This window comes from Neolamprologus brichardi, chromosome 14 (genome assembly GCF_056152115.1).
Source record: "Neolamprologus brichardi isolate AB-2024 chromosome 14, ASM5615211v1, whole genome shotgun sequence".
In the NCBI taxonomy this organism is placed as follows: Eukaryota; Metazoa; Chordata; class Actinopteri; order Cichliformes; family Cichlidae; genus Neolamprologus; species Neolamprologus brichardi.
Genome location: NC_142117.1, coordinates 24555594 through 24572455, shown reverse-complemented (window position 1 = coordinate 24572455; position 16862 = coordinate 24555594). Strand labels below are relative to the sequence as shown.

The 16862-nt window shown below is 40.3% G+C and overlaps 2 protein-coding genes across 2 annotated transcripts in view; both read right to left on the bottom strand.

The window, feature by feature from the left end:
• Positions 1-1150: 1150 nt before the first annotated feature.
• Positions 1151-3771, bottom strand: LOC102782448 (ADP-ribosylation factor 6-like). The gene is made up of 2 exons (XM_006795330.3): positions 3310-3771; positions 1151-2731 (listed from the first exon to the last, which is right to left on the bottom strand). The coding sequence occupies exons 1-2, from the start codon at positions 3622-3624 to the stop codon at positions 2423-2425; spliced, it is 624 nt and encodes a 207-aa protein (XP_006795393.1). The 5' UTR covers positions 3625-3771; the 3' UTR covers positions 1151-2422.
• Positions 3772-5014: 1243 nt separating this feature from the next.
• The window catches only part of ppm1lb (protein phosphatase, Mg2+/Mn2+ dependent, 1Lb), a 54916-nt gene continuing 43068 nt past the window's right edge, over positions 5015-16862 (bottom strand). The window contains exons 3-4 of the mRNA XM_006795331.2: positions 9015-9176; positions 5015-7171 (exon numbers count right to left, since the gene is read on the bottom strand). Of these exons, the coding sequence (XP_006795394.1) occupies positions 6831-7171; positions 9015-9176 (503 nt within the window). The 3' untranslated portion in view covers positions 5015-6830. The remainder of the gene's footprint in view (positions 7172-9014; positions 9177-16862) is intronic.

The following is a 16862-nucleotide window of genomic DNA, read 5'->3' as shown; positions in this document are numbered from 1 at the left end:
GAAGGAGGGCAAACATTTTTCACTTTTAACGTAATTTTCATAACCTTTACAGCTTTTTCTACTATTGAAGAACTCCTCGAGGCCATTTATACTATGCCAAAGTAACTGAGTAATAGATCAGCTTTTTTTTGCTATTGTATTAAAGAAATGTTGATGAATGAATGAATGGATACACATTTACAAAGACGTAATTTTTAAATTACAAAATACTCTGGGAAATGAGATACCAGAACTTTTCTCATAATTTTACACATTAATTTGTTACAATTTAAGCCCAAAGTGTCGTGCTGACAGATTTTTCTGTTACTACAGCAGCACTTCTTTGTTATGTAGAAAACCTGAGACGTGTTACTGAAATTGTACTTGCTTTTCTTATAATTAATGTCTCAGGGGATTAAATATGTAGTTAATCTTACATTAAACTTAAAGTTAAAGGGGAGTTTCTCCTGTCTGTACTGTGAAAAAGTATTTGGCACACTTACATGTTTCAGATCGTCCATTTTCTTCTGCTTAACTGGTACAGGGTCATGAATTTAGGGTCATGAGAGGCAGGGTGCACACTGGACAGAGAAACACTCACATTAACACCCACAGTCAGTTTAAAATCACCAACCCCTACATGCATGTCTTTGGACTGTGGGTGGAAGCCACAGGCAGAATTCAAACCCACGACCTTCTTGCTGTAAAGTAATACCCATGTTTCAGATCATCAAACAATTTTAATATTAGTTAAACATAACTTGAGTAAATACAAAATGCAGTTTTAAAATGATGATTTCTTTTATTGAGGAAACAAAGCTATCCAGAGCTACTTGGCCCTGTGTGAACAAGTAATTGCTCTCTAACCCTAATAACTGGTTATGCCACCTTTGGCACCAAGAACTACACTCAAGTGTTTGTGATAACTGGCAGTGAGTGTTTCACATCACTGTGGAGGAATTTTGGCCCACACTTCTTTGCAGAATTGTTTTAATTCAACCACATTTGACCACTTTGACTATAAATGGCGTGTTTAAGGTCACGCCCAAGCACCTCAAACTGAATAAAGTCTGGACTTTATCATTCAAAGCCCAAACCACAAAATAATTGCCAGAAAATTGAGATTGTTTTTGAAAATGAAACGTTTATTGAAACTTCTGACAATTAAAAAAACTCTAAATATTAATTTGTATATGTGTCTTTTAATTTGTAATTTTTTAAATGTTGTTTTTTGTTTATTTTGTTTGATTTGGGTTTTTTTCTTGCTTAAAAATGTGTTGTGCAATTTATTTGGCCTTTTCAGGGGGGAAATGTCATACTGATGTTGAAGAATCCTCAAAAACTCAAAAACATGAATCAAATATTATAGAAGAGGCTTTAGAGGGTTAAATACTGTCACTTGGTCTGGATAAGTGTGGTCAAATCAGGCCCACAGGCCGACTGGAACCATGATAAAGATCAGGAATAACTCCAGAAGTTAAGACAAGCACTGGAAAGCCAGCTCAACAGTAGGAATAAGATCCAAGCTATCAGTACATTCACCCTACCAGTCCTTCAACACCCAGCTGGAGGACAGATATGTCACTGATGTCAAGACATAAGAACTCACAGAGATCTCCACCCAAAGTCCAGCACCCTGAGGCTCTATGAGCAACCGAGAGAGGGAGGGCGAGGATTAGTCCATGAGGTAACACGGAGCATCTGTTTGCTTGTGACGTGTAAACTAGGAGGAGGAAGCTTTGGAGGATTTCATTTCAATCATTTCAATTATTTTTACATTCCCTGAATGCAACAAGTTTGAACAAGTTACAATTAACAAAAGACTTGTTGTGAACACATCCTGAAAGGCAAAACCAAGGAGGCTATTCCTGCTGTCATTGGCTACGCTAACATGCTCATTTTGCAGTACTGCAGTACCACTTTTCCACAAACCTGCCTGATTCAAATACTTTTATTTAATTAGAAAAAAATACAGGACAAATGAAAATACACAATTCAAACCTTAGATATACAGTAGATATGATTTGTATTCACATTTGTGTCCCTGAAGATAATCTACCACTAACTCTGAATATTTTAATATTGTGACAATAACAATAACACAAATAACAGATTAAAAGATAAACAAGTTAAGTGCACAGCTGAGCTGAGAAAACTTGAACAACCACCAACTGCTATCAGCTTTTTTATGTATTATCAGGCTAAATTTTTGCCTATGACAGCTTGAGACTTTTCCCATAATCTGCTAATCCAAGATTTTTCACAGAATACTAGTGGTCTGCAGTCACAGTTTGAGGACACTTTGCCCTCAGTGTGATACGCATTCTTATCTCTGACTATTGCACTCTGACTGTGACTCAGGCCGTTCAGTGATGTGTTGCAGAGGCAGGCAGGGGGAAATCCTGCACGGTGCATGAATAAAACTAAAGAAAGTCTTCATCCATCAGCTGCCGCAGACCAAGGCTTGTTTCATAGCCGTGACACTGAAGCCTTTAGACCTCATCTTCACCTTAATGTCCTCTTGAGTCCGTTTCAGTGGGGTCTTCATGAGATACACTATCCTCCTGAAACCTTCCTCGAGTCCCATCCCAGTTGTGGCCGAGCACGGCTGGATGTACCAGGCCCTGCCTTCGCACACTTTTCTCAAATCAAGTTTCAGGCAAAGCTCCTCTGGGCTCAGAGCTCCGGGTAGGTCCTGTTTGTTGGCGAGGACCAAGAGAGGAACCTCCCTGAGACTCTCGTACCTCAGAATCTGGTAAGCAGAGAACACAGTGAGGGCCGGCACTTCAAACTTTTTAGAAAAGCCTGAATTTTGTGCTTGCTTCCAGGTTTACTATAACTATATGGTTTACAACACATTAAAATTAAAAATAGAAGAATATCTTAGCGTTTATTATGCATTTATCAACAATTAGAAGGTTTTTTGTGAAGACTGATAATCCTAATGACCTCTTAATACCTTTACCATATGAACACATTAGAAACCACCCTCTTACAACTACATTATAATGTGTGATAGATAATTTATTAAAGATATAAACAGGAACACATAATAAAGCACCTGTAAGATTAATTTGCATGTTTTATTGTTTTGTCCACAAAAACAATGCCTTCAAATTACCTCATCAGAAGTTTAAATACTGTGCCTTGAAGTTTCTTGAGTTGCTAGATTCAAAACTAGTTGCAGTGCCACAAATCCCTGCTCATAAATACCCTACATGCCTTCAACATTTCCCCTTTTGAAGGCAGTTTTGGAAACAGATTTGTAGCATCAAAGCCTGCACAGTGAAGGTGCATGCTCAACAATAAAATATTTGTTGGTTTATTTACCCGATGGAGTTCCTTGCGGGCCTCGTCCAACCGTTTCAGGTCCCTGCTATCCACCACAAACACCACTCCAGCTGTGTCGGTATAGTGATGCCTCCAGTGGGGCCTCATCTTTTTCTGGCCCCCGACGTCCCACACAATCAGTGCTGGGCTGCTCCTGTCCGTCTCCAGTGTCTCCACATTGAAACCCACAGTGGGCACTGTCACCACACTCTCGTTGTACTTCAGCTTGTAAAGCAGCGTGGTCTTTCCTGATCCATCCAGGCCCAGCATCAGGACTTGTGCTTGTTTCTGGTGCTTGGATCCGTGAATACCCATGTCCTAAGAATGCAGTCCGTGTCTGTGGAGCTTTCTCTCTTTGTGCAACTGTGCAAACTACGCTGAGTGCACTCAGTGTGTCTGCTGTCTTATGAAGAACGAGTAATCCCCTCTGTTGTGTCCAGATTCCTTCTGGCCTTGCGTAGCTTTCAGTAAAGCTATTTATATGTGAACTGACGGTGCAGCTGAGTGGGGCAGCATGCAGTTCTCCGGTTACCAAAGCAGTCAGTGGAGTCACATCACACCTGCCCCGGATCATCATACACACCAGCAGCAAGGAAGTCCATGTTTGGCACAACGGGGTAGATTGTGTTACCTCCTGGCTGGCTGTCACTGCTGGCCTCATACCAGTGACATCACAGCTAAAGTTTGATAGCCGTAGCTGATGGGCAAATTTTGTCTAATGTGTTTGGTCAAAGTGCAGCTTCCAGAAGCCTCTGAGCCAATCTCAAAATGTAACATTAATCTCAAATACAGTTGCATCTAATTAAACAGAGTCCTGTTTTTATTAGTGAATACAAAAAGGATTAACTACACAATTTACTTGTTATATTTAATTACCAGTGATTCTGGATACTTATTATTGGATCTCCTGACTTGACTGCTGGCTGCATTTAAGGTTTCATGTCACTGTTTGTTGCAGCTCTTTACAGACCTTTTATCTGGCTGTCAGGTTTAATTGGTGTAATCAACTGCGGACTTGTTTATAATGTCAGCAGCAGAATGAACTGACCCACACTAACAAAACCACAAATGCCATCTTCTGTTAATTAACATCTTCAGATATCCTCCAGCAGATGGAATAAACAAACTCAAATCTAAAACTTTGAAAAGTCAGAGATCATCAGTTGATTTTGCCACAGCTTCTTTTTAAATAATGAAAATAAGGCACAAAATAGAATTTGATCACATTTTAGTATGATGAGTGTTGATAGTACACCTCATTTATTTGAAATTCATCCAGGGACCCAGACTTTCTTGTCATTTTTTAAAGTGGCCTTCAGCAACAGTTCTCCAGGTTTTCTGAAGATCTTCCAAAGAGATCTTATTGAGAGAAAAAAAAAAAAATCTGAGGAAACAGGACAAGCGGAGGACAAAAGAAGTGGCAGGTCTAATAAAAACTGTAGCAGATGAACAGTATCTGTCCTTAAGAAACAGAAAAAAAAAATAAGCAAAGACCTGAAACAGGAACTGAGAGAATCATCTGATCCGTAAGTCGATCCACCTACGCTTCACTGAAGCCTCACCAGATATGGTTTGCTTTTAACCCGGTGCTGCTGTTTCTCATTTATTTTTACAAAGAAATAAGTGGTGGTTCAAGACTTTTGCACAGTACTGTAACCTACATGTGTACAGAATACATTAAAAAAAACTCCACACACAATAATGATGCGATCTTTTATCGTTTTAATCTTACCTTTGTGATTTACACCTTAAAATTTCTGAATTTTCTCTGTTTTACAGTTTATGAAATCCAACAAAAACAAGTACAAATGCCACACAAACATCCCGTAACATAGGTTAAAGGAAAAATGTGAACTGAAAGAAGCACAGACAGTTTCATTGGGTATATATCTCTGAAGTGAAACAGCTCAGGTAACAGGCGCCCCGCTGCGTTAAACATTGGAGGAGTGATACACGAGGACAGTATGTACATTCATCTTACAATTTGTCTCTCGGAGACATGTTTTCATCATTGCTTTTCCACATTTGATTTAAGGAGGGATGACGCTGAGGTCGTGCACTGTGCGCCGTGTGGTCAACTGCGTTACATCGAAAAACCGAGAAGTCGTTTTGGCAGCGGACTCAATAACAGGATATGAACAGCTAGAAAGTAAGGCAACGATAACTGATCTCATTCAAAGGCTCGTTAAGATTAAGTTCAGAGTAAATCAAAAGCAATGCGATTCAGATCCACGACTTTTGCCTTAGTGAGATGAGACGCTGTGAAAAGATGAAAACATAACTGTATGCTGTCGGTTTAAGTTCATCAGGTAGACTGTAATAAATGATGATGTAACAAAAGTCACATAAAGGAAGAGGATGTCAATATCTGTGAAATAAGTATTTTAAAGGGTGTAATATAAAATCCCACATAACATAATGCTTAAAACTGCCATTTATTATTATGATAGAACCGTTTACCTTCTTCATACCACTACAGGTTAGCGGTCAGCTATTATATGAGATAACACATTAACCTTTTTGAATTAAAACTTAGCAGTTAGTCATAATGAGATGTTACTTTGTTGTTACTCCAAACATTTAATTACACTTTGACAAGCTACAATATTATCCAACAGTTATTACATTATTTGTAGTTACACATCCTGATGAGTTGGGCCAGAAAAAAGCAGGAGAGGTCAAACGTCAGGGTGAAACGCTTCGGTGGAACAGAAACTCTTAGCGATCGTTTTAATTAAAGACACATTAGAAAACGGGGCAACTCAATCCTAAACATGAAGATTTCCCCACATCCAGCAAGTGTGATGTAACAAAGTGGTAAGTGCTTTTGCTGTACAGTATGAGCAGTAACGTGTTTTCATTTGTGTTGGTCGTGTATGAAACCCGCCACCGTGCTGAACAACAGATTTCTTAATCGATAAACACAGACAAGGTGGAAGAAAGAATTTGGAGGTCACGGAGACAGTGAGGGAAAGACATAGTTTGGAAATTACTGGAAACATCATGCTGTCATTTAAAAGGGACATTACAACGGGGCAACAAATCAGATGTTAGTGTCAGACATGTGTGCAAGTTCATCACAAAGAGAGATCAATGACTGTCACCTCTCTCACACACACACACACACACACACACACACACACACACACACACACACACACACACACACACACACACACACACACACACACACACACACACACACACAGGATCACAGCCGCACCCACAGCTGCACAAAGCTTAATCAGATTATTTGCATAACAGTGATCCAGCTCGCTTTACGGTGCCTCAGAGATATGTCTAAGACTAAATGAAGGACATTTTTATTGGGTCACTTTTATCGCAAAGTAAAGCGGGCGAGGGGGGCATGACGGGGTGGGGGTCGGATGCACTGAGGGACGAACTGCTGTAAATATGTGTGATAGAAATAGTTCTCGCTCAAAAAGCGCTTATTTCATCTTAAGTATATTCTTATTTATATTCAGACACAAAATAGATACTGTGCGCAGAAGACGTGCGGTCTACTTTTCGCTGGCCTTGCGTTTGAACTTGACCACCATGACGGTGATGTTGTCAGGGCAACCGCGGTAGAAGGACTGAAGGACGATGCTCTTGGCGCCAAAGTGCGGCTCGTCGAGTCGTTCCCTGATGAAGCGAACCGCCTCCTCGTTGCTGAAGGTGTCCCACAGGCCATCCGACGCCAGGATCATGAACTCGGGCTGCAGCTTGTTCAGGTCGAAGGACATGACGTCGGGATCGGGAATGACCACGTTGAGGTTTTTCAGAGGGTAATCGCCCAGAGAGCGGGACATGGCCAGGATGCCCTGGACGCGCCACGAGCCATTGAAACTGATGAAACCGCCTGAGGATGCATGGGTGGGATATTAGAAAAAAATGTAAGAAATCAGGATAATAAGACAGAAATTACAAAAACAAAGGTGGGAGGAGACACACGTGTATAGCTGTATAGCTACTTAACCATTAAAATGTAAAATATTCTGACAGATTAAATGACAGGATGTTTCATCAACTAAGAAATGACATCAAAACGCAAACATGGCTCTTTGCCACTGACCCAGCGCAGCACTGTTTTTGTTAGAAACATTTAAATTCATTTCACATCCTGCATGTACAGCTGTGAGTCCACTATGGCTTCCACAGATATGCAGACAGGGAATTATACTGGAAATTACTGGATACTAGGCCATGAAGACTTCCGAATTTGCAGTGAGCAAGGCCATAAGCAGGATGTTAAAAAAGTACTGAGGTTAAAAGTTCAGGCCATGGCTATAAAAAATCTAATTATGTGTAACTCTGACTAATAAAAAAGGTCCAAAATTCCCACAAAAATTCCCAGAAAAAGCAGAGGACTTGGTCTCTCTGTCCTCGCTTTAGCAGCCACTGATTCTTCAGCTGCTGTGAGGTATTAAAAGTTAAGCTTGTAAATGCATCTTCAAGCATTTATCGTTATATTTGTATTCAAATAGCCCATGAATTGTGTTTTTTTCCCCCATTAATTTCAGTATTTTAGCATCATTACTGCTGACAGCATGTTACACCTCAGGAGGCACCAAACTCACTGTGGACCATTTATGGATAATTCAGCAGCTAAATGAGGTTGTTTGGCTCATGAAGCTTTATTACATCTTTTCTTTTTGTTGTTGATGTTATAATAGAAAGATTTCGCCCATTTTTTTCCTCTCTAGTCTCAGTCTTTTATTTTTTTGTCTCTTGGTGCAGTCACCGTCCTTTTTTTGTTAATAAAAATGTAAAAATCCCAGCAAGGTTTAAGTTTATGATTAAATACAAATTGGTTATCATTTCCCAGGAAAATATAAAGGAATGAGGACTAGCTCAAGACTTTTCCACAGAACAGCACAGACTGTTAAGAATATACCTAATTAATATTATTATAAAGCTTTAATATAAATGTAAACATATTTCATTGTTTTGTATTTTTTAAAATAAATTAGTCTTAAATCTTAAAGGTTTACAGCATTCAAGTAAACTTACTTTTCTATTATCAGACCATAAATTTACTCAGCCAGATGCTCCTTAATGAAAAGAGATCATCAGCTCTCCTCAGGAGAGTGCCGGCGTTTTAAGGCTGGTGTTGGAGTAAAAGCTCTTCAGAAGAGATCAGTACAACAGTCATTCTGCACATCACAGTTTATGATTGAAGCTTTGGGTGCACTTCTCACTAAAGGCTGCTAAAAAACTGTAGGAAATTTCTCCACTGAAAACATGCTTTTCTTATCAGTCAACAAAATCTTTCATCTTCAGTACCAAATTGGACCATTAGATGGCGATAGTGGGCTATCCTTCTGCCGATCACACTGACTAATCTGGAAATTTGCCATCAAACTCTCCTCACGCAGAGAGTATGCAGATTGGGTTGGAGGGAGAATTGCGCCTACGATTACACCTTAAACACTGAACACCGTCTGGCTGGTTTTGATAACATGCTGCTTTAGAAGCAGATAGTGTTATCAGTCAGTAGGTTTTGATGTCAGCCTGAGACTGAGATGTATGAGGGGGAGGACTGTGCAATGGCTTTTAGCTTTGATCATAAGAAGACTCATTTCATGCTTTCATAGCAACAATGTGAGTTTGGATGCTCCCTCAAGTTTTAACTGAAGTCTTTTCTGTTGCTCTGAATATAATGAGAACTGCGTATGGGTCTGGATCGCAGCGCATTTTCTCACCGGCCTTCTTGATCCTCTTACGCTCCTTGAGCTGGTAAGGTTTGTGGTCATGCGATAGAGGAATGGCATTGCCGTCTTTATCGCAAAGAACTCCGCGTGAGTCTCCAACATTAGCCACTGTCAGCTCCTTATCAGACAGCAGGGCCACCAGACATGTAGTTCCTGAAACAGAGGAGGGGAAGGGTAGAGGAGAAGCAAGGAGATGATAATCATGGTAGCTGGACATGAATTTCATAACGGTCCATCAAACAGCTGCTGAGATATTTCTGTCTTTACCAGAGTGATGGAGAAACAGCATTCATGTGGTTCAAAAATACCATGCTGTTATTAATCAGTGTTTATTAAAAACAATGTGACAGCTGATAAATTTATGTCAGCTCATTATATCCCCAATTCTTAAACCTTGTATGTGTGATTGAAAACTTGATCCAGTGACAGACACACAATGTTTTACAGTACAGTATAAAAACACAGCGCTCTTCCAAGACACGCACGTCCATCCTGCGTAACAGTAAACACGTGAAGCCACGTGCAAACAATTCAAACGCTCTTTGATGCAACTTCTCTTTCTTCCACTCTTTTTCTCCTTCCTCTCTTTGTTTAGCTTCCCAGCCAGGCAGAACAGTGTATGTACTCAGGATCTGAGGCCTATTGTATGAGATCCAAAGTCCTGTAGAGAAAGAACAGATCTGCCTGTTTGGCCATCTGCTCACACCGAGCGAAGACAAAAGTGGACAGAGAGAGAGAGGGACACAGGAAAGAGGAAAAAGAAAGTTCTGGACCACCCGGACAGCGAGAGAGGGGGTAGAGTCAAGTCACAGTCAGGATTTTAGGGTAGAAAAATGCCAAAGGAGACAAAAAAGGACTAAAAACTAAGCAGGTTTAAATGCCACTAAGTGTGTGGATGACCTACTAACATTTCAAACTTTTCTTTTAAGTTTCACATATTTGTGCCGATGCTGACTGAAAATGTGTGTTTCAGCTGTTTCTCATTGAACCCGATGGAATAAATCTCTTCTCCATGAAGGCTTCTTCCATCAGTTTGCAGTTATTCCGTCCCAGACCTGACGCAGTCGCTTGGTGAGCAATGAAACGGTAAAGAAAAGGCTGCAGTGCATGATGCAGATGAAATAAAACAAGTGTGAGATGGGCATAGAGCTGGAGGACAGAGACAATTCCTCAGCAGGACAGTGATTTTATTATTCCCCTTTGAGGAAAGATTTGGGGTGAACTGGAGGCGGAAAGTAACTAGTCTGAAGTGAAGTGAAGTGAAAATTGATGCCGCTTAATTGTAAATCTCACAGACCTTGTGAAAAATCTATTTCTATTAGTTTCACCACGTTATGCATCCCTAATCCTTGTGCCTATAGCTGTCACTGCACTGTGCCATGCTGTCCAGCTAATTATCCTTATCTAGTTCCCATGGTGATAGAGATAATGGACTGAGGTGCCTTCCTAGCACACCCTTCCCCAATTAGCCCAGCCTCTCAGTGCACACATTCAGCATTCCCTATTAAAATGGCACCATGGCCCATATGCACCCTGTGCTCATGCTAATTATGGGCTTAGCTTGGCCAGGCACACCTTCAACACTCCAATACCATTAACATCTTAACCCCAGTTAGTCTCTCACTTCAATTTGCAACACTGCACTAATTCACTCTTTCAGTTAGCAAACTCTGACTGGCTCTATTTATGCTCTCAAATACATCTGGAGAGTTCAGTCTAAGTGTATCCACAGCACCCGAATGGATTTATGCACTTAACCAACCTGCTTGGCATTTAGGTGAAAAATGTGGGGTCAGGACTGCCACCACCGCGCTCGCCCTACCTCGCTGTCTTCTTCAAAGCCTTTCTAAAAACACTACCTGCCCATTAGCACATCCACAGTAATTTTATCCCTTAAGCGCTGCCATCCTGCCTTACTTCCTTGGACTTGAACTGTTAACATTTAGAGCAGTATATTATTTTTAGAATGTGGATCATTTCGACCTGCTTTATAAAGTCAGAGCAACACTGGATTTGCATATCACGCCTCTCAGACCATCTCAGCTTTTTATTTTCATTCCATTCATTTTTTTTCACCCCTAAATAACTACAGCAGCTTCCTCTGGGTCAGTCCCAGCCTTTCTGGAGCCCTGTGTAAGATTTAGCTTTGGCTTTAGTGTGCAAAGCCGAACCAACCTATCATTTCTCCACTCTCTCTCTCTCTCTCTCTCGTTCTTGGCAAAATAGGAGAGTAGCAGAAGATTTGATTTAACTGGGCTATGACCATATCTATTCTAGTTAGTCTAGTTCAGGAAGTTTGGTTCTCAAAGTCAAACCTTAATCTGCTTTAACGTTCCTCCCCTAAAGCTGGAATGCATGCTTAATATAAACAGCACAAACAGAGGTATTCAATTCACTTCAATGTTATTTACATAGCTCCAAATCAAAACAGCATTCGCCTCAAGCCGCTTTATTTTGTAAGGTAAAAACCTTGCAAAAATACAGTGAAAATCCCCATGATTGAGCAAGCACTTTGTCGACAGTGGGCAGGAAAAACACCCTCTTGACAGGAAGAAGTTGAGGGTAAGGGGAGGAAAATGCTCTCCTTTCCTGGTCAAAACCCAGTGGCCACCTTACCCTCCACGCAATTTATCTGCCGAAACTTCAGTTTTGTGTCCAGCAGAAATGAGTAGAAGCCAGCAAAGCCTTCCTCTCTCTAATGCTGCACTCTCACATTAATTGATCTTTATACAACTTGTGTAGTAGACCTCAAGACCTGAATGTTGGTAGAGTTAACCTTTAATATAATTAATCTTCCAGTTTCTTTTCCCTTCCCACAAACAAGAGGGTGCAGAAAAAAATAAAAAGCTTAACGCCCCGAGGCCTTACAGACCTTAACAACTCTTTTAGAAATAACATCAATCTTGCAAAGACTTAAAACTTGAATTCTAAGGTGAGAGCGAATTCATCACATACACACACTCTTTTTTTTTTTTTCCAATCTATCCAAAGGTTGTACAGTCCTGCACTGGGCAGCAGCTACTTTAAAAAGTCTCCATGGTGAGTTCAGGACAACGGAGGTGCGACTGTGACGTATGTCTGACATTGGAGCCCATCAAACGTGTTCGATACTAGCTTTCTTCAGTGTTAAGCTGATGTTACAGCTTTTCCTACCATTCAGTCTGTTTTTAAATACTTACAAACTGATCAGTCATAATCTATTCCTCCCTTTGACCACAACAGAAAGAGGAATGCTTGAGGTATGCTCCTAAATTACATCACGTATTATTGGAGGATTCCTCTGAATCTGCTGTAAAGAGACTGGAAGCATGAAGAGAGGGCTTATATGATGGCATGCTCTAAGGCTCATTTGCAAAAAGTTGACTTTTTAAAATGAAGGGATGGTATTCTACCTTAGCTTCAACACTGCCAGTTGAAAAAAGCCACTAATTTTATCAGGCCTTTCAGAGCCCTTAGGGCCCTCTCTTATGTTATCTAGAGAGAATTGTTCTGACTTCGATGTTGGTAACATCTGAATATCTAATACCCTATAAATAATCTATTCACATGAGGATTTGTGTTTGTTTTTCCTCTTTATACAGATATATAACACTGTGACTGGGTGTGACAAAGTGGAGGAGCAGTTGCAATGCTCTCCATTTTTTTCCCCGAGTTTGTTTGTGTAAGCGTTTTGTTGCCGGCAAATCAAACATTCTGCAAATTAAGGCAAATACTCAGTTACATGTTTCTTTATATTTTATTATGTTACAGATTAAGTCATTTGTTCATACTTACTTGTTTGTCTTTTCAGTCTTCATGAGGGTCAGGTGTGGGGAGATGCCCGCCTAGCATTCCCTCATTTTAAAATCCTGATGATGTCACACATTCAATTCAATTCAATTCAATTTTATTTATATAGCGCCAAATCACAACAAATGTCGCCTCAAGGCGCTTCATAGATACAGAGAAAAGCCCAACAATCATATGACCCCCTATGAGCAAGCACTTTGGCGACAGTGGGAAGGAAAAACTCCCTTTTAACAGGAAGAAACCTCCGGCAGAACCAGGCTCAGGGAGGGGCGGCCATCTGCTGCGACCGGTTGGGGTGAGAGAAGGAAGACAGGATAAAAGACATGCTGTGGAAGAGAGACAGAGATTAATAACAGATACGATTCAATACAGAGAGGTCTGTTAACACATAGTGAGTGAGAAAGGTGACTGGAAAGGAAAAACTCAATGCATCACGGGAATCCCCCGGCAGCCTACATCTATTGCAGCATAACTAAGGGAGGATTCAGGGTCACCTGGTCCAGCCCTAACTATATGCTTTAGCAAAAAGGAAAGTTTTAAGCCTAATCTTAAAAGTAGAGATAGTGTCTGTCTCCCGAATCCAAACTGGAAGCTGGTTCCACAGAAGAGGGGCCTGAAAACTGAAGGCTCTCCCTCCCATTCTACTTTTAAATACTCTAGGAACAACAAGTAGGCCTGCAGAGCGGGAGCGAAGTGCTCTAATAGGGTGATATGGTACTACAAGGTCATTAAGATAAGATGGGGCCTGATTATTTAAGACCTTGTATGTGAGGAGAAGGATTTTGAATTCAATTCTGGATTTAACAGGAAGCCAATGAAGGGAAGCCAAAACAGGAGAAATATGCTCTCTCTTTCTAGTCCCTGTCAGTACTCTTGCTGCAGCATTTTGGATTAACTGTAGGCATTTCAGTGAGTTTTTTGGACATCCTGATAATAATGAATTGCAGTAGTCCAGCCTGGAAGTAATAAATGCATGAACTAGTTTTTCAGCGTCACTCTGAGACAGGATATTTCTAATTTTAGAGATGTTGCGCAAATGGAAGAACGCAGTCTTACATATTTGTTTAATATGTGCGTTGAAGGACATATCCTGGTCAAAAATGACTCCAAGGTTCCTCACAGTGTTACTGGAGGCCAAGGTAATGCCATCCAGAGTAAGAATCTGGTTAGATACCATATTTCTAAGCTTTTCAGCGCCGAGTACAATGACCTCAGTTTTATCTGAGTTAAGAAGCAGAAAGTTAGTGGCCATCCAAGTCTTTATGTCTTTAAGACATTCCTGCAGTTTAACTAATTGGTGTGTGTTATCTGGCTTCATGGACAGATAGAGCTGGGTGTCATCTGCATAGCAGTGAAAATGTATGCTATGTCTTCTAATGATGCTGCCTAGGGGAAGCATGTATAATGTAAACAGAATTGGTCCTAGCACTGAACCCTGTGGAACTCCATAATTAACCTCAGTGTGTGAAGAGGACTCTCCATTTACATGCACAAATTGGAGTCTATTAGATAGATATGATACAAACCACTGCAGTGCAATACCTGTAATACCTACAGCATGTTCTAATCGCTCTAATAGGATATTATGGTCAACAGTATCGAATGCTGCACTAAGGTCAAGAAGGACAAGCACAGAGATGAGTCCACTGTCAGAGGCCATAAGAAGATCATTTGTAACCTTCACTAAAGCTGTTTCTGTGCTGTGATGAACTCTGAAACCTGACTGAAACTCTTCAAATAAACCATTCATCTGCAGATGATCTGTTAGCTGTTTGACAACTACTCTTTCAAGGATTTTTGATATGAAAGGAAGGTTGGAGATTGGCCTATAATTAGCTAAGACTGCTGGGTCTAGAGATGGCTTTTTGAGTAAAGGTTTAACTGCAGCCACCTTGAAGGCCTGTGGTACATAGCCGATTATTAGAGATAGGTTGATCATATATAAGATCGAAGAATTAATCAATGGCAGGACTTCTTTGAGTAGTTTTGTAGGAATGGGGTCTAAAAGACACGTTGATGGTTTGGAGGAAGTAATTATTGAAGTTAACTCAAAAAGATCGATTGGAAAGAAAGAGTCTAACTTAACATCAATGGAACTAAGAGTAGCTGTAGATAGTATTACATCTGTGGGATGATTATTGGTAATTTTTTCTCTAATGATAAAAATTTTATTTGTGAAGAAGTTCATGAAGTCATCACTAGTTAACGTTAAAGGGATGGTTGGCTCAAAAGAGCTCTGACTTCAGCAGGTCAAACCAAGTGGAGGGGTTTCTTTTTCCATAGAGATGCTTCCTTTAGTTTGTGTTAAGGTTTAAAGGGATTTGTTGAATGTTTTTCTTTTCATTAATGCTGCCATTTAGTTGTGTAAATGTGCATATTAGAAGTGTGTAGAGGTTTTGTGTTTTTAGATTATCTGTGTAGAGTTTTAAATCCCTCAGTTTGAGTGAGTGGTACTGGCTGGGCAATTGGAGGGAAATTGATGGCCCTATTTAAAGCCAGTCTCTAGCAGCTGCAGCAGAGAGGAGAGGTGAGCTGTGTTACACTTAACTTAATGTTAAGTTATACATTAAATTAAGTTCACTGTAAATAAATTGCTCACCTTTGGAAACCTGAAATGTCTGTGTAGTCTGCTTCCCTACCACCTTCCTTGACGTTCGAGTCTGACTACTTCACACTGGGCAATTATTCAATAAAAGATATTGTTGGCCAAAAAAAAAAAGCTGATTGCAACCAGTGTAAACTACTTTTCTCTAGCCTGAACATTTATAAAACCTTATGCTGGAAAAAGGTTTTAATCTTTGTTGCGTCCTATTCTCACTTTATTTACCTAATCCCAGAAATAATGTTCTCCATTCTTTAAACACCACAGACTGACGTGCAGCCACCAAATATCCATCAGTTTCAGGTCACAGGGTAGGCATTGATGACATGCTCGAAAGCGCCTTCACAGTGATTAGTTGGGATCATAACACCCTGCTGGCCTTCATAGTTACTGGCACCAAAATTCAAACTGTTTCTTCTTCTGCCCCATAAACAAAGTGGCTGCAGAGTTTGAAAAAAAACTACTGCAAGCTGACTTTGTTTGAACAAACATTTAGTTAAAGTGCGTTTTAAAGTAACAACAGCCATCAGTCATACTTAGTCAGCTGTAACTGTTTCTGTTTAAGTAGCAGCACAGACACAGTCAGGAGGCTGAGTTTTGTCTGATTATGATCAAAAATAAGTTATAAGAGCCGACATTCTCAAACAACTTCAACAACCACTCTAGCTGTAGTATTAGGTGGTAGCAGACCGAGTTCATGGTCAGTTTTTGATCATGACGCCGTAGCTCAAATGATCTTTTCAAATCATTCCACTTTGATCAACTGAGTAAATTTGAGCAAATTACTGCATTTAAGTCTGGGTGGTCTCTATCGATGGTGATGTGTAGTTAGATTTCTGGGGAGGTGCACGTCAGGTTACGGCCTAGGTGTGACAACCTTAAATATGACACGCTTATTTGACTTTTTGTTATGGCAAATAAATACATTTAATTAAAAAACTTTCAGAATGATGTAATGAAAAAGCAACCGACCTCACTTTATATATGTAACTGGCATTATTATGAAAAGAAAAAAGGACTGGATCTGCCACAGTTTACACAGCCTCGTTCCACACGCACTATAGGAGAAGGGTTTAAAAAAACTGCACCAAACACATTTGGTATAAACAAATATTTGCCTGAAGGGGAATATGTGGCACACAGAACATACTAAAATTAAATGATTAATGGCAATAAAGAAACAAAAACATACGCATGAGAGCAAAAACACAACGAGTAGTGCCTCACTAAGTGGAGCTTCATTCTTGAGAGATTTGAAGATGAAAATCAATAAAGACCGGTGACCTCCGGGAACCCTTACAGCAGGGGTGTCGAACTCTAGGCCTCAAGGGCCGGTGTCCTGCAGGTTTCAGATCTCACCCTGGGTCAACACACCTGAATCACATGATGAGTTCATTACCAGGCCTCTGGAGAACTTCAAGACATGTTGAGGAGGTCATTTAGCCATT